Source organism: Mustela nigripes, chromosome 1 (genome assembly GCF_022355385.1).
Source record: "Mustela nigripes isolate SB6536 chromosome 1, MUSNIG.SB6536, whole genome shotgun sequence".
Classification (NCBI taxonomy): Eukaryota; Metazoa; Chordata; class Mammalia; order Carnivora; family Mustelidae; genus Mustela; species Mustela nigripes.
The window spans coordinates 121,319,859-121,344,570 of NC_081557.1; the positions used below are offsets into that span (position 1 = coordinate 121,319,859).

The 24,712-nt window shown below is 43.5% G+C and overlaps 1 protein-coding gene and 1 long non-coding RNA gene across 8 annotated transcripts in view; one reads left to right on the top strand and one right to left on the bottom strand.

Annotated features, from left to right (window-relative positions):
• Nucleotides 1–1,498: 1,498 nt before the first annotated feature.
• The window catches only part of LOC131999699 (uncharacterized), an 81,637-nt gene continuing 58,423 nt past the window's right edge, over nucleotides 1,499–24,712 (top strand). For 5 of the 7 annotated variants that reach the window (XR_009399090.1, XR_009399087.1, XR_009399093.1 and 2 more), the window contains exons 1-2: nucleotides 1,502–1,656; nucleotides 4,787–4,841. This is a non-coding gene — a long non-coding RNA (uncharacterized LOC131999699). Of the gene's footprint in view, nucleotides 1,657–4,786; nucleotides 4,842–5,002; nucleotides 5,079–6,929; nucleotides 8,284–24,712 lie in introns of those variants that run through there. The other 2 variants (XR_009399091.1, XR_009399088.1) reach the window with 2 other exon arrangements.
• The window catches only part of SCARA3 (scavenger receptor class A member 3), a 52,576-nt gene continuing 46,859 nt past the window's right edge, over nucleotides 18,996–24,712 (bottom strand). The window contains exon 6 of the mRNA XM_059372680.1: nucleotides 18,996–20,922. Coding sequence (XP_059228663.1) covers nucleotides 20,471–20,922 — 452 coding nt within the window. The 3' untranslated portion in view covers nucleotides 18,996–20,470. The remainder of the gene's footprint in view (nucleotides 20,923–24,712) is intronic.

Consider the following 24,712-nt stretch of genomic DNA (forward strand, 5'->3'; position numbering starts at 1 on the left):
TATATTTTGTCCAGTTTTATGGTTGTTTATGACGGGAGGGCTGGTATGGTATCAGTTACCCTGTTATATCCAGAAGTGGAAATCACGCAGTGAATTTCAGGTAAAAGAGTCTCTACATCACTTCAGTCTGTATCTTATGCTAAGGTGTCGAAGGAGACTACTTAGAAAACCCTTGATCTACTCTGATAAGGATGGATCACTTTACCCAAAACTACCACATTTTCCACTCCATTTACATGTATTCCTTTATCTCTGTTCCCTTTTCCAATGATAGCCCTACCTTCTGGTGATTTGATCTTGCTGAGACCTGAGGTGACACACAGATGTGCTTAACTACTTTGGCTTACCTTTCAGCAGGCAACAAATAGGCACAAATCTTTCTTTCTATGGCTAGCTTCCATTTCTCTTCCTGTTTTCTGTTATTCTGAGTGGGTTAAGTTTACAAATTAGGTCACAAACAACTTATACTTAGCAAACTATCATGGAGGTGAGCTTCTTATTGATCAGAGCTTTGTTTCTCATTTCCACACATTCCCTCTTCTCAGCTGTCCTTTCCCCCAACTATTTGCTCATTCCCTTCTTCTTCCAAACATGCTTTCCCTCTACTTGCTTTCTTATTAAAAAAAAATTATTGTGTCTTGGGTCATATGTATACGATCTATATATCTTTGTGTAAATCAGTTTATATATGTTAATCAATTTATATTATTTATAAAATTTATACTATATTATTTTATGAATTGGCTTACATATATTACTTATATTAATTGATTTACATATGTATGCCTGACAAAGGGTATTCCTGCATATGTTAGTGAGAGTTTATGTGGCATAGTTTCTATGAAATGAAGCTGGAAAACATCCAGGGGGAGAGAACTATGCTAACTAAACATTGGTTCTGATCCAAGACACTGAAATATACCCTTTACATACAAAATTCATATAATCTTCTTTACTACTCTGTGAAGTAAAGATTCTTACATTTATGTTTTAGAAAGAAAGCTGGGGTTTATGAAGTTAAGAGTAATTTGCCTATGACACAGCTGGCAAAGGACAGAGCAAAGATTCAAACAACATCTCTCTGGCTCAGATCTGGACTCTTTTCACTGTGCAGTACTTTCTACCCAGAAAGGCGTCTGTTAAGAAATTTGGTCAAAAAGCATTTAGTTTCTTGATTCATGAATTGGAATGGTCCAGCATTGCCTTGATGGAAATCATTGCCTTGATGGGTCTTCTAAGATTATAATCTCCATCTGAAACCTGTATATCTGGGAAGTTTTGTGATCAGGCATAAAAGAATGAGAAGGGTAGGAGAATTGAGCTGAGGAGATCAGAGATTAAAGTTAATTGAAAACTGCAGAAAGGGAATCACACAAAGGAATGGGTCCAAGGTCTCAGATAAGGGATTGAGGATGAGGTCAGCAGGAAGAATAGAACACTCAGGGAACAAAAGGCCATTCAGCCCTGAAATTTACGGGAATCCACAGGGGGCAAGATTAATGCAGCAGACAGAGTGTTCCCAGAAGCCACTCATATGTGGAGTGACAGGAATGAGGTGAGTGTGGCACTGAAACTTACAGGAATCAACAGGAGGCAGAATTAATGCAGCAGAGAACCTTCCCAGAAGCCACTGGCATGTGGAGTGACAGGAACCAGGTGAGTGCAATCAGCCTCCCCTACTCTCAGGAAGGGGTACCAACACCATTTATAATCAGAATGAATGAATGGTCTAGTTGGAAATGTTAGCGTGCTATGAAAGTACATTGAAATGAATCATGGTATCATGGCAAGTGCAAAAAGAAGGGAAGGGGGTGAGAGTTTGAAAAAGGGAAAAAACAGTAAAGGGAAGTAAGAGTCTCAGAGATTGTGCTGTGCTGGACAAGGGAGAGAAACTTAGCTGGGGGATTCAAATACATGGTCCCTAGAAAGCCACATGCATACTGATGATTTGCTAAACTCCCAGTCTGGAGTAAAAGTAAATATTCCTTGCTTTGGAAAGATAGCCTAGCTTCTTTACTTTTTTATATTTTAAAATAAAAACAATTGCTTGATACATTCACAAAATCCAAAAGGTGCAAAAGAATATAAAGGGAAAGGCAGATCTAGCTCTTACCTCTCTTGCCCAATTCCTGAGCTCCCCTTTCCAGAGGCTTCTATTATCAGGGTCCTTTTGGATCCTTCCAAAGATATGAAGATATACTTAAAAACAGCTATGTATCTATTTATATTTTCACACAAATGATAGCATAATGTACATGTTCTTTTGCACATTGCTTTTTACAAATTTTAACTTTTTAAATATATTTTGGAAATTATTCTTTATCAGTTTAAAGGATGGCCTTATTAACAGCCTGCCTTATTAAAAGCCTGTGTTTTTTTTAACAGCCTTGTAATTTTATGTTATAGATGTCTCATAATTTAACTAGTCTAATATGAATGGGAATTCAGGTTAATTTCTAGCCTTTTGCTATTACATACTGGACAGTAAACATCCTTGAATAATATGGAGTCAAGCTCAGCAAAGTGCTGGCAATTCCAAAGCACTTGGACAATTTCTGATGATTCTCTCAGGTGCCCTAATATTGGGAAAGGTCACATCTCTCTGGATAAAGGATAAAGATATCAGGTCTCTAGAAGTATGTGTCTTTTGTGATTAATAACCTAAATCAATTTTCTGGCCCAAATTGATCTTGGGAGTTGCCTGGGATCGCTTAGGGTCCACCCAGAATCTGGCTCACCCTGAGCAGAGCTGAGAGAGCACACCTGGGCCTGCTCTCTGCCCACCAGGTTCTGCAATGTGCCAGGGCCCTGAGAGGACTGGACAAGATCACCCCCTACATTAGGGTTCCCCCATGTTCTAGAGCAATTGAGTATCTTCTCAGTGCCTAAACACCCACATCCAAACACAATAGGATTTTCGTTTCCAAAGACAGGGTCTTGGGGAGCCGGCCTGACCCACCTGAGTCCCTCCTCTGTGATGTGGGATGATCATGAGATATAAACCAGCCACGGCTCAGTGCATTACCCACTTGGCATTGGTTTAGCTTGGAACTGCCACAGGGTAGTCACACTTGGACCAGCAGCTCCTGTTTCACTTCCTCATTCCTCAGGAGCTTCCACCCTGGGCTTGGCTCAAAGCCCTTTCTCTCTCAGCTTTCTAGAATCTGAGAAAACAAAAGCTCCAACTGTTCCCCAAGTCTACCCCTCGGATAGAACTGTGGGGCCTATAGACCCCACATTGAGACTGTGGCTCCCCTGGATGCTTCCAGAACCGGCTTATCAAACTTCTTTCCCGGGATCCTTTCAGGCTGCCAAGACATACTCCTTTCTGGCACTGCCTCTGATTTTCAGATCTTTCCTGGCTGACTGGTTTGGTCACTGGCCAGCAGACGGGTGGGTATAGAATCAGGTGGCAGGCAGGCCATGAAATTCATGGTAAGGGGCCGATGGCAAAATGAAGGATATTGACTCAGCATATCAGTAGACAGTAAAAGGCAAAAAATACTTCAGACACCATACGCTGTTTCTTTTTCTTAATTTAATGAAATTTATAGGACCTGCTGCTCAATGTTGAGTACAAGTGGTGATAGCAGACACTCTTGTTCTCCATCCTAAAGAGAATGCATTTTCTCTCTTTCTCATATGTAAATGCATGTGCATGTACACGCGGGCACGCGCGCACGCACACACACATACACACACACACACACGCAAGGGCATTTTATTTATTTATTTTTTTTTTAAAGATTATTTATTTATTTATTTGACAGAGATCACAAGTAGGCAGAGAGGCAGGCAGAGAGAGAGAGGAGGAAGCAGGCTCCCTGCTGAGCAGAGAGCCTGATGTAGGACCCAATCCCAGGACCCTGAGATCATGACCTGAGCCGAAGGCAGCGGCTTAACCCACTGAGGCACCCAGGCGCCCGCAAGGGCATTTTATTAATGATTATACTGAAAGATCGAGGGAAGGAGGTGTGGCTATGTTCAGGGATTATAATTGTCATCAGGTCCTAGTCTCTGCTTTCTTAGAGTGGCTTCTTTCTTGGGCAGGATCTCCTCTCATTTTTAGGAAAATGGCCACAACCACTCCAAGCTTTCAGTCTTCTGACCTGTCTACCTTGCAAAGAGAAAGCACCTCTTTTCTAATATTTCCAGTGAAAATGTGGAGACTGACTCTTCTGCCTGGGTAACATGTCCATTCCTGCAAGGAGTGCGAACAGAACTGTGGTAGTCCCGCTGGTCAGACCTGAGTCACTGGTCTGCCTCTGAGGGAATGTGGGCACTGGGGTCAACCCTACTTGGACCACATGAAGTGATTAAAGGTGTTTATCCAAAGGAAAAGGCAGACGGGCGTTGTTAATTGAAGAAGGAGTGGGGGTTCGGTCACTCCGACAGCTATCTGCCATAGTGGCGTGTGAGCTGGGTGTGCAAGTTAGGCAGGACTTAGATCTGGAAAGACAAGCAAAAAGGGAATTCTAGGAGGAAGAAATGGTATAAGCAAAAGCCAGGAGGTGTTCTGGAGACAGTTTAACCAGCAGCCTGGTCTCCCTGGGAGGCCCCAGCGTGGCAAATGAGGAGGATCGCCTCTTGCCTTCTTTGTTTTCTTTTTCAAAATAACATTTATTGTTGTTACCATCATCATCATTATTGTCTTTTAAGTTGTTATTACAGGGGGTTTCCAACAAAGACAAAGAGAGTAGATAATGTACCCACCATGTACCCATGTAACACCCATTTTTACAATTATCAATGTTTGACCACTTGTTTTATTTGTCTTATCTCACAGCATATTTTAAAGCAAATCCCAGACATCAGATCAGTTCAGCTCTAAATATTTCAAGGTAGGTATCTTGAACATATAGAATTTTTTTTGTTTTTGTGTTTTAAAAGATCTTGTGTATTTATTTGACACAGAGAGAGCGCACAAGCAGGGGAAGCAGGAAACAGAGGGAGAGGGAGGCTCCCCGCTGAGCAGGGAGACCAGTGTTGGGCTCCATCGCAGGGACCCTGGATCCTGCCCTGAGCCGAAGGCAGATGCTTAATAACCAACTGAGCCACCCAGGCAACCCCATATGGAGGTGTGTGTGGTTTTTTTTTTTTAAGTAATCACAGTACATTATGACACTTAATAATTTCTGAATATGGTCTAATAACAAATCTGTGTTCAAATTTCCATAATTTTCTCAAAATATATCTTTATAAAGCGATTTGTTTGAATTGTTTGAATTAAAATCCAAAGCCCAAACATTGCACTTTGTTGATATATTTAAGTCTCTTTCTTTAATAAACTTTCCCTTGAATATTAAGTTTAAGTTTTTTTTAATCTCAGCATCTCCTCTATTCTACTTTTCCCATGCCATTTATTTGTTGAAAAAGGAATCATTCTGGGTTGACAACCCATGATCATGAAGATGGCATTAAGGTCTTTCTTTGGAGCTGCTGTGAACTGGAAGATAGATCTAGAGGCTTGATTACAATTAGGGGCAAATTTCTTTTCTTTTCTTTCTTTGTTTTGGCAAGTCAACTTAATAGGTGGTTCTGTGTACTGTCTATTACATCATATCAGGAGGCATGTGATGTCTGGTTCTCTTAAAGGGAACAGCTTCCATTTTTCAACTTTATAAAAGGTTTTTGCTGTGAACTTTTTAAATTGATTCTACATTTTCGGTTTAAAAGTTCCCAGTCTGGGGAGCCTGGGTGGCTCAGTCAGTTAAGCATCTCGGCCTCATGATCTCAGGGTCCAGCAATTGAGCTCTGCATCAGGCTCCCTGCTCAGCAGAGAGCGTGCTTCTCCCATCCCTCTGCCCCTCCCCCTGCTTGTGCTCTCTCTTTCTCAAGTGAATGAATAAAAAAATCTTTAAAAAAAAAGTTCCATACTTTGATAAGATTTCTTAAAAACCATGAGCAGATGCCTTGTTTATGAAATATTTTTTTCTGCTTCTATTGATCTATTTCCTTTTCTGATTCTGGTAACGAGCTTTTCTATCCTCATGGAATAGGATGAAATAACCCTATTTTATCTTTTCTCTGGAAGAGTTTGTGTTGGATTAGAATCGTCTTTGAATGTTTTGGTAGTAGTTGCCTGTAAATCTTTCCCCATGGACCTGGTGTTTTCTTTGTGGGTTTTTCTTTCTCACAGATTCAATGTCTCTAATGGCTTCAGAATATTCAGGTTTTCTATTTCCTGAGTCAGTTTTGATGAGTTACATTTTCCTGTGAATTTGTTTGGTCCATTTAAGTTTTCAAAGGGACTGGCACTAAATGTTCATAACATTTCCTTTTAATGTCATCTTTTTTATTCTTAATCTTTTATTGATGCTTTCTCTCATGTGTCTTGATCAGCATTGCCTACAGTTTATCATTTGTGTTAGTATTTTAAAAGAATCAACTTTTGGGGCCCCTGGGTGTCTCAATTGGTTGAATGTTCGACTCTTATACTTGGCTCAGGTCATGATCTCAGGGTGGCAAGATCGAGTCTTGCGTGGGGCTCGCACTGAGCCCAGAGCCCGCTGTTCTTTCTCCCACCTCTTCTGCTCCACTGTGTTCTCTCTCTTTATCTAAAATAAAAAAATAAAATCTTTAAGAAAAAAAAAAAAAAAAGAACCAACTTTGGCTTCGTCAGTCCTCTCCATTCAAAACTTCTTTTTCCCATTTCATTAATTTCAGAACTTTATTATTTTCTTTTTTCCTTTTGATATGTGTTCTGGTGTACCTCAGACTTTTCAGGTGGAACATGTAGCTCATTTCTTTTAGCCTTTCCTCTTTTTCTAATGTAAGTATTTAAGACCACCAATTTTCTCTTCAAACACTGCCTCGGCTCTACACCTCAACTCCTGAGATTTAAACATTTCATTATAAAATAGCTTTAAAATATTTTCTATGTCTATTTCAACCTAATTTTTATTATAATTTTTTTTTTTTGTAAGTAGCCTCAACACCCAACATGAAGCTTGAATTCATGACCTCAAGATCAAGAGCTGTGAACTCTACAGACTGAGCCAACCAGACATCCCTATAATTGACTCATGAGCTCTTGGAATTGAATTTCTATTTTTTTTCCCAATAATTTTTAAAAACTCAGTGTTACTTTACTTTCCTTCAGTGAAATGCACACCTCATGTGTATAGTTTGATGAGTGTCCCCAAATGTGTACTTCTCTGTACAAGTCCGCAGCTCTCACAATACAGACCGTTTCCGTGACAGCAGGAACTTGTCTTACAGCCTCTCCATCAAACCCTGTGCTTCCCCTGCACACCTTGAGGCTGCAGCTGTTCTGATCTCTGGTATCATAAAGTAGCTTTTCCTCTCCTGAAATGTAATAGAAATGGAACCATACCATATGTGCTCTTTGTGTGTAGCTTTTCTTCAGTATAGTGTTTTTGAGTATTTTTTTTATGTTGTTGCTTCTATTTCTTTTTTTTTTTTTTTTGGTTGTTGATTTCTTTCTTCTTCTTCAACCTCATTCTCCTCCCCTTCTTCTCTTTCTTCTTTTGAATAGTTCATCTTCCATTGCATGAACATACACAACAATTTACCCATTCCTCTGTTGATGGATATTTGGGCTAGTTCCAGTTTGGGGCAATTATGATGAAAGCTGCTATGAATGTTTTTGTACCAGTCTTTTTGTGGAATATGTTTTTATCTCACTTGGGTAAATACCTAGGGGTGGAAGTGTTGAGTCATAGGGTAAGTACATGTTTACCTTTACAAGAAACTGCCAAACTGGTTGTCCAAAGAAGTTCTACCACTCACACTCCACTATTGCTGGATATTTCAGTCTCTTCAACTTTAATGATTCTAGTGAGTAAAATATGGTATCCTAGTTGTTTTTTATAATCAGTTTTACTGATGTATAATTTATATGCAATAAAATAACATTTTAAGTGTATGATTTCTCAAGTTTTGACAGATGTACACACCTGTGTAATCACAACCCCTAATCAAGACATAGAACAATTCCCTGGCCCTTTCTAGTCCCCCCACTTCTGTCCCAGTAACCACTAATCTTATTTCTATCATTTTTCATTTGTTTTGCCTGTTCTGAAATTTCATATAAATGGAATCATACAATATGTACTCTTTTTTTGCATGGCTTCTTTCATTTAGCATAATTATTTTAAGATTCACTCATTTTTTGTGTGTCCAACATTAACATTTGCCTTTTCATTGCTGAGTGACATTCTATTGTATGGATGTACCAAACTTATTTATCCATTGTCCTGATGATGGACATTTGGATTTCCTTTACTTTTTGCCTATCGTGAATAAATGTATTTTCTTATATGTTTTATTTCTTTTTTTTTTTTAAAGATTTTTTAAAAAATTTATTTGACAGAGAGAGAGAGACCACAAGTAGGCAGAGAGGCAGGCAGAGAGAGAGAGGGGTAGAAGCAGGCTCCCTGTGGAGCAGAGAGCTCGATCCCAGGACCCTGGGATCATGACCTGAGCCGAAGGCAGAGGCTTTAACTCACTGAGCCACCCAGGTGCCCCTATGTTTTATTTCTTTTGGATAAATTCCTAGGAGTGGAATGTCTGAACCATATGAAAAGTGTATGTCTAACTTTTTAGGAAACTACCAAACTATCTTCCAAAGTGGTTGTATTATTTTGTATTCCTTCCAGCAGTGTATGAAAGTCTCATCCTCACCACATCCTCACCAAGAGTTGGCCTGGTCAGTCTTTTTAGTGTTAGCTATTCTTATAGGTTTATGGTGGTATCTCATTGTGGTTTTAATTTCCATTTCCCTGATCACTAATGATGTTGACCATCTTTTACGCACAAATGTCTTTTGTGATGTTCGCTAAAACACCACCCATTTTTCTGGGTTATTTATCTACTTATTACTGAATTGCAAGAGATATTTATATATTTTATTTGTCAATTATTTGTCAATTATTTTCTCCCAATGTGTAACATACTTGATCGTTTACTTAACTGGATCTCTTAATGTGCAGATTTTAATTTTATGAAATTTAATTTATCAATGTTTTCTTTGATGGTTAATGCTTTTCTTGTTCTAGCTGAGAAATTTTTGTTACCCAGATATGATGAAGGTGTTTTTCTGTATTTTATTCTAGAAATGCTATAATTTTAACATTTATATTTAGGTCTTCATCTTATCTTGAATTAATTTTTATGTGTAGTGTGAGTTAAGGGTCAAGATATATTTTCTCCCTATGAATATCCAATTATACCAGCATCATTTTTGAAGAATATTTCTTTCTTTCATTGATTTCTTTGGCTCCTTTGTAAAAAAAAAATCAATTGACTAATACTGAGCTAATTTCCCATTTTGTTCTGTTCCATTTGTTTGTTCATCTTTGTGCCAATACCATACTTTCTTGAATACCAAATCTTCAAGTAATCACTGAAATCAGACTATGTAAGTCCTTCAAATTGGTTCTTTTCTCAAGAATTTTTTTTTTTTTGCTATTCTATGTCATTTATATTCCTATATACATTTTATTTTATTAAGGTTTTATTTATTTATTTATTTGAGGTTGGGGGGAGAGTGTATGCAAGTAAGGGAAGGGGCAGAGGGGAAGGGAGAGAGTCCCATGGATCACCAATACATGGTTAACTCCAAGTAAGAAAAGCATATATCCTTGACTCTTTTCGGCTCTTAAGGAAAAGTATTAAATCTTTTATCATTAAGTATGATGTTAACTGCAGGTTGTTTGTTTGTTTCTTTGTCTTAGGATATTTTTTTATCAGATTGAGGAAGGGCCATTCGATTCATACTATGGTGTGAGGTTTGTTTGTTTGTTTTAAATAAATGAATTTTGGATTTTTTCAAATGCTTTTCCTGCATCTATAGAGATAAAGATATTGGCTTATTTTCCATTAACATGGTGAATTATCTTAATTTTGAGAGTCAAAACAACTTTGTCTTCTTGAGATAAAACATTCATGATATATTACCCTTTTTATATATTGTTGGATTCAATTTGGTAAAATTTAAGAAATTTTCCTTCTATATTCTAAAGATATTGATCTGCAGTTTTCTTTTCTTAAAATGTTTTCTTTTCCTGTAATATGCGCTAGGTTTTGTTATTAAGGTGTTGCTGGATACATAGAAAGAGTTAGCAAATGTTTCCTCCTCTTCTATTTTCCAGAAGAGTTTGTGCAGAATTTGTATTATTGTTTTCTTTAAATGTTTGGCAGAATTCATCATTTGGCCCGGCTGAGTTAGTGTTTTCTTTGTGGGAATTTTTTTTTTAACTAAAATTATGTTTATTTAATAAAGTTGTTCACATTTATTATTATCAATTTCTCCTTGAGTGAGCTGTAGTAGTTTAGGTGTTTCAAGAGATTTGTTTATTTCATCTAAGATATCATTGGCTTAAGTTAGTTTAAAATTGTTCACAATATGTCATTATTATTGTAATGTCTTTAGGATCTGTACTGATGGCCCCACTGTTGTTGCTGATATTAGTAACTTGTGTCTTCTCTTAGTTCTGATCCATATGACTAGAGGCTTATCCATTTCTTGATCTTCTCAAAGAACCAGTTTTTTTGTTTGTTTGTTTTATAAACTTTTCTTTGTGTTTTTTCTTTTATTTTTTATCTTTATTATCTCTTTTCTTCTGTTTACTTAATTTTCTTTTCTTTTTCTAATTTCTTAAGGTCAAAGTTTAGGTCCCTGAATTGGGAGCTTTCTTCTTTTCTTTTCCTTTTTTAAGTAGGCTCCATGCCCAGTGTGGAGCCCAACACAGGGCCTGACATGATGACTCTGAGATCAAGACCTGAGCTGATATCAAGAGTTGAACATTTAAGGGATTGAGTCACCTAGGCACCCAGAGAGCGTTATTCTTTTCTAATATAAGTATTTAATGATACAGATTTCCCTAAAACACTGCTTTAATTATGTCCCACAAATTCTGTTATATTATGTTTTCATTTTCATGGAAGTTCAAAATATTTTCTAATTTCTCTTGTGATATTTTTCTTTGACTCCTGGGCAATTAAAAGTGTATTGTTTAGTTTCCATTTATTTGGAGACTTAGATACCCTTCTGTGTTCATTTCTATTTTAATCCCATGTGGTCAGAAAATATACTCTGAGTGGTTTCAATTATTTTGACTTTGTTGATACTTGTTTTATGGGCTACAGTATGCTCTGTCTTGGTACATCTTTTATCTGCCTTTGAAAAGAATGGATTTTCACCTGTTGCTGGGTGCAATGGTCTCTTATTATTAGGTCAAATTAGTTGATAGTATTGTTCAAATTTTCTATATCCTTACTGCTTTTCCGTTTATTTTCCTATCACTTATTGAGAAAGGCTTTGTCACTGTGTGTCTAAAATCAGTTCATAGTTGGCTCATAAACCCTGTGATTTTTGCCTTACACATTCAAGTCACCATTCAAGGAAACTCTGTGCACAACTTCCACCTGCCCAGTGCCCTATTTCATACCCAATTCCAGCTGTCTGACTTCTACTACTTCCAGCCAGTGAGACCACTACTCTCTGTTTGGGCCACACTTCTCTGTAAGGTGCCTTGGAAAGTGTTCTTGGGCAGGAAGCTAAAATGAATCTGGAGCTCACCTCTTTTTTTTTTTCTTTTCTTTCTTTCTCTCTCTCTCTTTTTTTTTTTTTTTTTTTTTTACAAAGTACAATATGTGGCAGTTACTTACAGCTCAGGAACTATTCACTGAATGAGTGAACAACTTCAGTGGGATCTCCACACTACCTGTTACATTTTTAAAAATGTTTCCATGTCTGGTAGAAGGAGCTCTAGGAAGCTGAAATAAGGACAATGATGGATGATGGGGACAAAGCAAATTTCAGGTTGTAAACTTAGGAATCAGCCTTGTTTAGGGCATTTAGAAGTTCTTGAAGTTCAGAAGAAGGAACCGTCGGACTACAGATCCAAAATCATCACGTGGAGATTCTCTCTTTCTAAGTCAAGAGCTCAGCTTTATCACAAGGGAGAATGTCAGAAGCAACAGAGCTGACTTAGGGCAGTTGGGCTCAAATATTTTTATCACATCCCCTTTAGTGAAAAATTTTTTTGAATTTTTGAAAATGTCCCAATATATGTAAATATATTTATTTGTAAATTCTTTTTTATGTTTTATTCTTGGCTAATGTCTCAAGGCATAATTGCACTGAGAGCACTGTTTATTATTAAAGATAGTGAATATATAAATTCATTTTCAGATTATATTCTTGGTCATTCCAAACTTCCTGGCTGACTTCATGTCAGATCAGATTACATGGAAACACAGTGTGACTTAGAATAGATGAAACACAAATAGTAGACATTTTAATATTTAATAGTTTTTTCCTCACCCCAGAAGATTTAGTTGGGTGCCCATTTTGGACAACTTAGGCTTAGGGAAAAGGCCATAGGGAGGCTGGTGGCCTGGCTGAGGATGGGCACCTGGCCTCCTTAGCAAGGCTCCCCCTTTCTCAGCAGAAAGCATGCACCCATCTCTAATTCCTGCACTGCTCTTCCTAATCCCTAGATGTGTTTAGTGACAAGGCAGCCGGTCCAGAGAGGCCTGGCAGCCCTGAGTTCTGGGGCCTTGTTACAGCTTCGTCAATAGCTAGCTGGGTCCTTGAACAACTGTTTCTGCGGATCTCAGCTTTCTCAACTGCAAAGCACAGGCCCAGCTAAATTTCTAATCCTACCATTCTGTAAGCAGTAGCTCCCTTTAGCTGGCTTCTGTAAATTCTGTGTTCAAATCCACATAACGTCTGCATGGCCTTGAGTGAATGATTTGACTTTTCTGAGCCTTGTTTTCTGATGTATAAAATGAAAAATACTTTTGATTTGTGAGACTTAGATGAGATGTTATACATAAATTAAAAAAAAAAAAAACCCATAGTTCACTTTCTATATCTCTCACACCTGTGGTTCTCAAATTTTATTTGGGGCATCGGAACTCCCTGGGGATTTCTTCCCATCATCCCTCATATGCCACCCCATCTGCGATTCTGAAGCGGGGGTGGGGGCCAGCAGTCTGCACTTTGGTGGCCTTCTGCGTGATGGCCCTTTCTAAGAGCGCTGCACGAAACTTTGTGCATCTCCTACCACATCAAAACAGAGCCTTGCACTTTGAAGCGTTCAAGAGAAAACAGAGGGACTGCATAGGTGATGGCAAGGGAAACAAACAAACAAACTGTGCTTCTGCAGGTCAAGCCATCCCCTGGGAGGCTGCACACGGAGTGGCCTGCCTGTGTGTCCCACTCGGCCCTCCCCAGCCCAGCCCAGCCCAGCCCTGCTGGAAAGCATGGCAGGGTCAGACGGTGTTTGTCAGCTCCCTGCTCACCTCGCCTCGCCTCCGGCTCTGTTTTGACAGGTGTGTGTGAAGCTGGCACAGCACACGTTGCCAGGGGAGAGGAGCCAGAGGAAAGTCTGGAAGCTCGGCTCAGAGCCATGTCCTACCCCAGCTGGAGGGGTAGTGAGGTGACTCTCACTGAGGAACGGTGGGAAGGCCTGGGGGGTTTAGACCTATCCCAGTCCTGTAGCCTCCAGGAAGCCCCTTAGAAGGAAACCCAGGGGCCTTCCAGGCTTTGGAAATCCAGCCGGGATTAAAACAACTGATGGCGAAGGCCAGGTTTCTAACCCGGTGACTGATACCTCGTAGGCTATTACCTCTCAGTCTGGCTTCAGACTTTAACGCCTTAGCCCTGGCGAGTTCTAGGAAAGCAGCCAAGCAGGGCAGGAGGAACAATACTCAGAATTGCAGGGTAGAGGAATCGGGCACATTCTAGGAGCCTCCCTGATGGAGTCAAGACTGGGCCCCTCTTTGTTTCCTAGCAAGAACCCAAAAGCCAGAGAGGGCCTCTGCCAGCCTGTGGTCACTCAGGAGGTGCTCAACAGCAAAGGGGCCCAAGAAGTAGAGCTGTAGCCCAACAGGAGAGGTGAGAACTGGGGGGCCAGGACCCAAGAGACCTGAGTTCTGGTCCCAGCTGGTGACAAACTCCTCACCTCTCGCAGCCTTGGCTTTCTGTCCCGGAACGAAGAGAGGCTGGGCTGGATGAGGCACCAGCTCACTCTTAGGTCTAACGATGCAGAGAATGTGAGAGTGGGTTTTGTAGGGGCTGGAGTTCTGGCCCATTGCCTGCAGAGGGCAGTGGGGAGTGCCACCGCCATTCGGAGACTCTGGCTCTGTGTAATGACCCTCATGATAATGGCTGCTAAAAGCATGGTCACCACTGCCACATACTACGGACTGGATTGTGTCTACACAAAATCCATACGCTGAAGCCCTAACCCCCAATGTGACCGTATTTGTAGACAGGCTGCTAGGGGGTAACTGACTTAAATGAGACCATAAAGGTGGGGCCCTAATCTGTTAGGGCTGTTGCCTTATAAGAGGAAAAGGGGGCTCTCTCTCACTCTCTTTGTCTCCTTCCAGACACCTCTCTCCCCATCCCCGACCCCTAAACTGGGTGAGGACACAGCAAGCCAGGAAGAGCTGGCATCTTGCCCTTGGACTTCCTATCCTCCAGAGCCCTGAGAAAATTAATTTGTATTGGTTAAGCCACCTGGCCTGTGGTACTTTTTTATGGCAGTCTGAGTTGACTAATGTACTAGGCAATTCGCCAAGTGCATTGTTAAAAAGAAAACCATGGATCCCAAAAGGTAGTGCTTGGGCCAGGTCAGGTCATGAAACCTGGGCTTAATACCTAACCTCACTGCAGTTTCGTTTCGTTTCTTCTTTCTTTCTTTCTTTCTTTCTTTCTTTCTTTCTTTCTTTCTTTCTTTCTTTCTTTCAGATTTTATGTAATTTTTTATTTGACAGAGACAGATCTCAAGTAGGCAGAGAGGCAGGCAGAGAGAGAGGGGGAAGCAGGCTCCCCCTGAGCAGAGAGCCTGATGCGGGGCTTGATCTGTGGCTCAATCCCAGGACCGTGAGATCATGACCTGAGCTGAAGGCAGAGGCTTAACCCACTAAGCCACTCAGGCGCCCCCCTACTGCAGTTTCAATCTCCCCTAGAAATGTAAGTCTCAACCTGTCAATCGGGAATTTTCTGATAAGCCCCAATGAGGTCATCTGCGGACACGGGCCTTCTCCCTTCCCCCACAGAAGATGAGGTAACAGGCATAGTAAAATCCTTTGGCCTTCCCACCATGGGAAGGTGATTTTGCCTGAAATAATTCTTTCTTTTCTTTTGCTTATAATCTTTTGCCCCACACTCCTTCCTATAAAAACTCCCCATTTGATACAACCCCTCTTGATGCCCCTCTCTTTGCCAGATGGGGTGCTGCCTGATTCTTGAATCATTTAATTAAGCCAATTAGATTTTCAAATTTAGTCAACGGAATTTTGTGTGTGTGTTTGTGTGTTTGTTTGTTTTTTTACAGTATCCTCTTACTTAACCCCCTCACTGACCTCAGGCAGTTGATACAATTATAACCCTCATTTTAGGGGAAGGGAACAGAAGCACAGAGAAACTGTGCTTCTCGCCCAAGGCTGAGTTTCAATAGAGGTACATCTAAAAACTCATTATCTTTGTGACTTCGGGAAGTTAATCTCTCCAGACCTCAGTTTCCCCATCTGTAAAGTGGGAATAATAATGTTCATACAGACATAATAGCTACATTATAAGCTGTGGTGAGGATCAGATGTGTTCTTATATGTAAAGTCCTTAGAATGGTCTTCTGTTGCATAGTAAATCCTCCACAGGTGTCTGCTCTGATTTTTGTCGTTATGAGTCTCTTATTCTGTTATTGCCAACCACAAAGCTCATGGCCAGCTTTGCTCAGAGTCCGTCCGGCTCTTGTGCCTCTAATTTTACCACATGACTCCCTCTCTGTGCAGTCTTAGCCCCTGGATCTGGGTAGAACCTCCCCCATTACTGACCATCCCACCTCCCCCCCACCCCAGCATTAGCAAATCGATTGCTCTCCTAGGGCTGGGAATTAGAATTTGAAGGATAAGTCCTTTGGTGGAGAGCAATAGCCCAATTAAACTGTCCGTTATGCAAATGGGAGAGGCTGGCAGAAGAAAGGAGACAAAGGGGAGCAGAGGGGAGGGGTCAGTGGCCAGGGAGACAAAGTAAGAGAGACAGGTCACCATCTGCAGTGAAGACGAAACATGGGATGCTGGCAGCTTCCCATGGGTAGCAAGCCTGAGGCCAGGCGGGTTTTGCCCTAATTCAGGCCTGATTCAGCCCCGATTTTGCCTGCTGTGCCCATATCATAAATCCCTTCTCCTTTACGACCTTGCTAGGGTTGAGAGTACTTCCGTGACCAGGGAAAAGTGCAGGTGTGGACCTGGGGGAGGGGATGCTGGGTGACAGCACAGGTGGGCTCCAGGTGCCTGCCTTGCCCTTGCCTGTAAATCAAACTGACCCCCCTCTGTAAAGTTGCTCCCACCGGTGATGGTAAGAAAAGAAGCTACGAGGCAAATGGATCCGAGAGATTAACTTTATTGCAAGCACCCTCGAGCGAGATTCCGCGACTGACAGAAAGGGGGGGGGGGCGGTGCGGATAGTGAGTCTGGGAAGTCGCACCTGGAGGGAGTTGGCGAGGTCCTTTTATCAGGTTGAGGTAGGGCATAGCCTTGCGCCCACTGGGTATGTGGTGATCGGAGGGTATGGGGCGGGGGTGGTCCGTGATGGCCAGTTTCCAATTTGGAAGCTCCTGGGTGGAGAGTTTCAGTCTCCTGACGGTGACGTGGAGGCCGCAGTGAGGGTGGCGGGATAGTCCGCCGTCTTGGAGAGGGTTGGCGGGAAGATCCGCCATTTTGGAGCCCCGGTTTCCCAGCCAGCCCATCACCCTCCAAACCACATGGCCAAGCATGCTGGTGGCACCTGTTCAGGACGTGTGTTTTTCTTACGTGTTTGCTTCTGTGTTCTCGAATTGCTCGGTTTTTGATCCTTGCAGTGTAGTCTCTCATTCTGGATCCCAATTCATCTCCTGGAATTGATTGATCTAGCTGGGATTTTGATTCCAGGACATTGTCTTGCCCCCAGTCTTGGACTCCTCCAGCTCCCTGGGCCCCTGGCTTATGCTGGGGAGCATGGTCACCGCCAGCCATGCTGTCAACCCCACCCTGGACAGTGATTGGCTGGAATTTCCCGGAGGCATTCTTGGGGACCCAGGCTGTAAAATGATACCACTGGATCATCTCGGCTGTCTCCTTCAAGGCCCACTATCTCTGTGCCATGGTCTGGGTGATGCCTTCCCTGGTCTACTCAGCTTTACCTGTTACACTTGCCCCCAGGGCCCTGTCCTCTCCCACCCTTGGCCTGCCTCACATGCTGCTTGAGGTGGAGAGCTATCTGTTCACTGTGAGCCCCCCTCCCCTCCTAGAGGTGAGACCCACAGCACAAGGCCTCGGTGCTAAACATTATTTCTAGGTGTGCTTGTGAGGATGTTTCCAGAGGAGATTCGCATTCAAGTAAGTTGATTGAGTAAAGAGCACTTTCAGTAAAGCGGGTTGGTATCATCCCATCCGTTGAGGGTGAGAGAGTAGAACAAAAAGGTGAAGAAAGGGAGAATTTTATCTCCGCTTGACTGTGTGAGCTGGGACGTGGTTCTTCCCCTGCCTTGAACTGGAATTTACACTACAGACTCTCCTGGTTCCCTGGTCTTTGGACTCAGACTAGAACTACACCACTGATGTTCCTGAGTCTATAGCCTGCAGAAAGAAGATCATGGCATTAGAAGCTCACCATCCTCCTTCCGGCCAATAGTAGCCCAACACTTAGGTCATGACGCCTAGGTCCCTCACCTCACTTCATTCCATCACGTGGGCATTTTACCATCTCGCATCCCTACAAGAAGAAGGGTGAGTACAGTATAATGGGATATTTTGAGAGAGAGAAAAAGAGACCACATAATCTTAGAATTTTATTATAGCATATTGTTATAATTGTTCTATTTATTATTGTTGTGAACCTCTGAACTGTGCCTAATTTATAAATTAAACTTTATCATAGGTATGTATATTTGGGGAAAAAAAGCAAAATATATATAGGGTCTAGGACTATCTGTGGTTTTAGGCACCCACTGCAGGTCTGGGAACATATCCTTCACAGATAGCAGGGGACTACTGGATAGTCTATTGGTTTTGTTTCTCTGGAGAAAATACAAAAATACAAAAACGCAAAATACAAAAGCAAAACAGGGCATAGGACTTACACGAGGCCGTTTTTCACTAGCAAATGAATACATTGTGTTACTTACCACAGACAATTGTGCCTCCCCAAAATTTATCTATTGAAACCCTAACCTCCAGTGTGGAGGTATTAGGAGATGGAGCTTTTAGAAAGTGTCTGGGTCTTGAGGGTGGAGCCCTTATGAATGGAATTAATGACTCAGGAGAGCTCCCTCCCCCTTCCTTCCCTGTGAGGGCTCAGTGAGCATGTGACCAGCTATGAGCCAGGAAGCAGGGCCTCACCAGACTCTAAGCCTGCCAGTACCTTGATCATGAACTTTTAGCCTCCAGAACTGTGAGAAATAGATGTCTGTTGTTTGTAAGTCAGCAGTCTGTGGTTTTTTTTGGTAGCAGCCTAGATGGACTTAGACTTGTGCTTTCCAAGCCAGCCCCCGAGGGCCGAGCTCCCCTCACACACTCCAGCCTCCTGGGGCAGGTGTGGCTGATTCTCAGGGTACCCCATTGTCTTCTGTTTCCTGGGGTTCCTGGAAAGCCAGGCCTTTGGGGGTCTAGCCTGGTCTCTTCCTCCTTTTCTCTTTTATCTGCCAGTCTTAGAGGCAGGAGAGGGAAGCCTCGGGAAGGTATCCCTTAGATGTCCAGGACCCATTTTGGCCTGGTCCATTTCAGCCCACTGGGCTCCTACTCATTGTGGGTAATTCCCCCATATCCTCTTGGTCCCTGGCCCCAACGGGACAACCGTGAGCTCCTGGTAGAACTCAGTATTTCTAGATGGAGGGGCAGAGGGGGAGACCCAAACTCCACACTGAGTATCTGGGGGACCTCCTCGTCCACTGGTTCTCTTTCCAGGACAGGTGAGGCAGAGCTCCTGAAAGCATTAATGCCCCTTTGGGGGCAGAAAGGACCAGAAGACACCTCCCTTCTGGAAAGAGATCTTTACTGAGTCAGTAATACTATGTCTCATGATATCATAGGTAGACAGGATTACATGGCAGTGGGGGCAGGCGGGAGTGCAAGCCAGTTGAACACCTATGACGAGAAGGGAGGTGGCATTGTGAGGCTTTTGGAAGGAAGGAAGGAGCTGGAGTCTGAGTCGGGGCCGGGGAGGAGACAGCTCCATGCCCCCAGCCCAGGAGTGGCGGGAATCTGTCAAACCCAAAGGAGGGCAGCTTGACAACCAGTTTAGCCTCGGGACCAGGCTGGGGGGATGTCCCAGAGCTCCCTTCTGTGCCTGTGCACAGGAAGGGGGTGAGGGGTGATGTCAAAGTGAGTCCCCTGTGGACATTCAGGCCCTTCTGTCTTCGAGTCCAGTCCTGCTGCTCAAGCAGAGAGGCCTTGGCTGTTCTGAGTCATGTTTGGGGGAGATCAGAGGGCGGCTGTGGGCAGGAGAGCCAGGTGCAGGAGGGGAGAGCTGCCGGGGTTGACCCTGAGGGCCCATCTCCCTCAGCCACCACAGAGGGGGCCCATCTCCGTCAGCCCCACAGAGGGGAATGGAGCAGGTCAGCCTGGCTCGGAGCAAGGGAGCCAGCCCCACACACAGCCCGGTGACCCCAGCCTCTTCACACTTGATCCTGCCCCCCACCCCCACCTTTCTTCAGGGTCCCAGCTGCAGGGCACCACTCTGGCAGAATGTTCCAGGGCCTAGATAGTCTTCCCATGCAGATGAGACTCCTGCTTGCATTCTTCTGGGATGCTCCTGGGAGAAGGAGGGCAAGGATGATGTGGAAGAACTTTCTGGAGACATGAAAAAATTGTGCAACTCCTGGGACCATGGTGCCTAGAGCCTAAGGACAGCAGCACAGGTGGGGACCCTCTGGTCTGTGTAAGGCAGGGGCAGCTCCTGGGACTCTGTTCCCATGCTTAGGAGGAGAGTGTTTGGGTGGCCAAATCCCTCTTGTCCCTAGAGTTTGTACTACATCTTCTGCAAAGGTTTTCCTGAGTCTTCCCAACCGCTGGGAGCCACAGGGAACTGCTAGCTAGGTTGGTTCTGAAGATGCTGGAAAACTGAGTGGGTCAGCAATTCAGAAATAGGTTCAAGACCTTCTTCCCAAGGTAGTCACCTCCCTGGCAGGCTCAGTCACAGGACAGGGGATGTGTCCTCCCGTCCTCTCCTCCTGCCCAGCCTGGGAAACCTGGTTGGCTCCCCTGGCCAGCAGAGAAAGGTGTGTGTGTGTACGTGTGTGCGTGCGTGTGTGCGTGCGTGTGTGCATGAGGGGCTGCTTTCTATGGTACAGTCAGTACTGGGGAGCCCATAGGTGCAGGGGCAGGCCGGTGGGGGGAAGCCCCTTTGGGATCAAATTACCACCACTATCTGTAGGTGTGGCTTTCTGGGCGGCTTGCTCTGCCCTGGGACCCTTCCTGCCATTCTGCATAGCCGTGTCTGGGACTGGGGCTTTTAGTAGAGGCTCTGGCTTCCTGGTGGGCCTGGGGGCCCTGGGAGTCCTGGGGGCCCCTGTATCCCTGGTTCACCCTTAAGCCCCATGGGCCCCCGCTGGCCCGGCGACCCTGTCTTCCCAGCAATTCCTGGTTTTCCCTGAGGCCCGGGGGGTCCTGGAGACCCTGGGGATCCCTCTGACCCTGCGGGCCCCACATCCCCCTTGGGGCCTGGCTGTCCTCTTGGGCCTCCATTTCCAAAGCTTCCCTTTGAGCCTTTGAGGCCTGGGAAACCTCGAAGGCCAACCGGACCCCTTTCTCCCACAGGTCCTGTGTCTCCAGGCTGTCCCTGAGGACCCTGGGGTCCCGGTGGGCCCAAGCTGCCAGGGTCTCCTTTGGGTCCTCTGCTGCCAATGGGTCCTTTCATGCCCATGTCTCCTTTGAGTCCTCTTGGTCCTGGAGGGCCAGGGGCACCTAGGGCCAGAGAAAAGAAGGGAGAAGTCAGTACACGAGGGCAGGTCATGAGGCTTTCTCACGATGTAGGTGTGGTGCACGGGTCATAGCGACGAGCCTGAGAGTGGCCAGAAACCAAGGCCAGGTCAGCCAGCTGCAGGCTCTGGGAGCTCTGGCTTATTCCATGACTTCTCTATGTCTGCCAAAGCACCTGCGAAGGGGGACAGGAAGACTCCCCTGCAGGCAAGCAGGGATTCAGAGACAAGGTGTGTAAGCCTGAGACCTGGTGCACAGGTCTGACTTCAGGGCTCAGGATGGGAACTGAGAGACCTGGACAGGTCTGGGAAATGGCCAAGACTGTCCAGGACTGTCTGTCCAGGTCTGGAGGCCAGCCTGGCCTTCTATACCTTCTCAAGGTCTTGGATACAAGCCCCTGCCCCACGGACATCAAACCCTAGGCAGAGCCCATGATGGTCAGGGGACCAGAGATGCAGTCAGGTGACATGGGTCAGAAAACCAAATATCGAGGTGTGAGAGGCAGACCCCTCCCAGAATGAGTGCATGGGTGCAACAGCCCAGAAAAAGGACGGCTCCTCCAGGAGGCCCACCCTGACCACCCCAGCCTGTTCTCTGAGTTCCCGAGATACTACTTGCTGAATCTTCTAGGTGATGTGTAGAAAAAGAAGTCACAATACAGAGGAGTCAAGATGGCAGAGAGGTAGCAGGCTGAGCTGACATCAGGTCGCAGGAGATCAGCTAGATAGTTTATCAAACCATTCTGAACACCTACAAATCCAACAGGAGATCAAAGAGAAGAAGAGCAGCAATTCTAGAAACAGAAAATCGACCACTTTCTGAAAGGTAGGACCTGTGGAGATGTGAATCCAAAGTGACGGGAAGATAGACTGCGGGGGGAGGGGCCGGCTCCCGGCAAGCGGCAGAGCAATGGAGCACAAAATCAGGACTTTTAAAAGTCTGCTCCACTGAGGGACGTCGCTCCAGAGGCTAAGTGGGGGTGGAACCCACACAGGGTTACAAAAAGATCAGGGGTGTCTAAGTGTTGCAGACCTTGTAGGTATGAGAGCAGGGAAGCTGGCTACAGAGATGGAGCCGAGGAGTGAGCTCTCAGGGATACCTTAAACTGTGATCCGTGGCACAGTCAGGCCTCTGCTCTTTGAGCATGGAACCCACAAGATCCAGGGAGACCCCCACTGGGAGCTCAGGGATCTGCTAGGTTTGGAGACTCCAGGCGGGGCTGTGTGCCAGAGACAGAGATGCTCGGTCACAGGCTGGGTGAAGTGGGAGCGCTGTCGGAGGCCAGGGAGGTGGGAGTGATTGAGTGCTTCTCTCTGAGGGCACACTGAGGAGTGGGACCCTGAGCTCTTGATTCTTCCAGGCCAGAGATAGGGAGGCCATCATTTTCATTCCCGTCCTCCAGAACTCTACTGAAAGCCTTCAGGGAACAAAAGCTCCCAAAGGGAACTCGGGCAGGTTACTTAGCCGAGCCCCTGGCAAGGGCAGTGCAATTCCGCATGGGGCAAAGACACTTGAGAATCACTACAACAGGCCCCTCCCCCAGAATATCAGCAAGAAATCCAGCCAAGACCAAGTTCACTTATCAGGGAGAACAGTGGAATTCCAGAGGAGGAGAAAGCAAAGCATGGAATTCATGGCTTTCTCCCCATGATTTTTTAGTCTTACAAAGTTAATTCATTTTTTTAATTTTATTTTTTTCTTATTCTAATTTTTTCTAACTTTTACTCTTTCCTCTTTTAACGTTTTTTTAACTAGTTTATCTTAACAATACCTTTCATAAAAAAAATGTTTTTGAACCTTCATTATTATAGTCATATTTTATCTTTCATTGTATCTAACTTTATTTTTTGTATACACATAGGGTTTTTTCTTCTAAAAAATTTTGGGATACAACTTCTTCTAATTGATCAAAATATACCCTAAATCTAGCACAGGGCTTTGTTCTAGTCTCCAGCCTGAGCAAATTCTCTCCACTTTCTTTTTCTTTCTCTTCCCAACCAACTTCTCCTAACAACTCCTTTCTTATAATTTTTCTTAAGTTTTCATCTTTATAGTCATATTCCATCCCTTCATCGTGTTTACCCTTATTTTGTGTGTGTGTGTGTGGGTGGGTGTATAAGTTTTTCTTTCTTTAAAGTTTTGGGAGGTAGTTTCTTCTAAGAGACCAAAGTACTTCCAAAATTAAGTGGATGACTCTGTTCTATGCACCAGTCTAATATATATATTTTCTTTTTTCTAAAAAAAATTTTTTTAACTTCTTTCTACCCCTTATCTTCCCCCACGATTTGGGGTCTCTTCTGATTTGGTTAACACATATTTTCCAGGGGTCTTTGCCACCCTTTTAGTATTTTATTCTCTCCTTCATATATTGTTATCTGGATAAAATGACAAGGCAGAACCCCCCCCCCCCCAAAAAAAAAGAACAAGAGGAAGTACCAAAGGCTAGGGACCTAATCAATACAGACATTGGTAATATGTCAGATCTACAATTCAGAATGATGATTCTCAAGGTGCTAGCTGGACTTGAAAAAGGCATGGAAGATATTACAGAAACCCAGTCTGGAAAAATAAAAGCCCTTTTGGGAGAAATAAAAGAAGTAAAATCTAACCAAGCTGAAATAAAAAAAGGTATTAATGAGATGCAATAAAAAATGGAGGCTCTTACTGCTAGGATAAATGAGGCAGAAGAAAGAATTAGTGATATAGAAGACCAAATGACAGAGAATAAAGAAGTTGAGCAAAAGAGAGAGAGACAACTACTGGACCATGAGGGGAGAATTCAAGAGATGAGTGATACCATAAGATGAAATGACATTAGAATAATTGGGGTTCCAGAAGAAGAGGAAAGAGAGAGGGGAGCAGAAGGTATATTGGAGAGAATTATTGTAGAGAATTTCCCTAGTATGGCAAAGGGAACAAGCATCAAAATCCAGGAGGTGTAGAGACCGCCCCCCCCCAAATCAACAAGAATAGGTCCACACCCCATCACCTAATAGTAAAATTTACAAGTCTTAGCAACAAAGAGAAAATCCTGAAAGCAGCCCGGGACAAAAAGTCTGTAACATACAATGGTAAAAATAATAGATTGGCAGCAGACTTATCCACAGAAACCTGGCAGGCTAGAAAGAACTGGCATGATATATTCAGAGCACTAAATGAGAAAAACATGCAGCCAAGAATACTATATCTAGCTAGGCTGTCATTGAAAATAGAAGGAGAGATAAAAAGCTTCCAGGGCAAACAAAAACTAAAAGAATTTGTGAACACCAAACCAGCTCTACAGGAAATATTAAAGGGGTCCTCTAAGCAAAGAGAAAGTAGTAGACCAGAAAGGAACAGAGACAATATACAGTAATAGTCACCCTACAGGCAATACAATGGCATGGATTTCATATCTCTCAATAGTTACCCTGGATGTAAATGGCTAAATGTTCCAATCAAAAGACACTGGGTTTCAGAATGTATAAAAAAATCAAAATACATCAATATGCTGTCTACAAGAAACACATTTTAGACCCAAAGACATCTCCAGATTTAAAGTGAGGAGTGGAAAACAATTTACCATGCTAAATCAAAAGAAAGCTGGGGTGGCAATCCTTATATCAGATCAATTAGATTTTAAGCCAAAGACAATAATAAGAGATGAGGAAGGACACTATATCATACTCAAAAGGTCTGTCCAACAAGAAGATTTAACAATTTAAAAATCTATGCCCCTAACATGGAAGCAGCCAACTATATAAACCAATTAATAACAAAATCAAAGAAACACAGC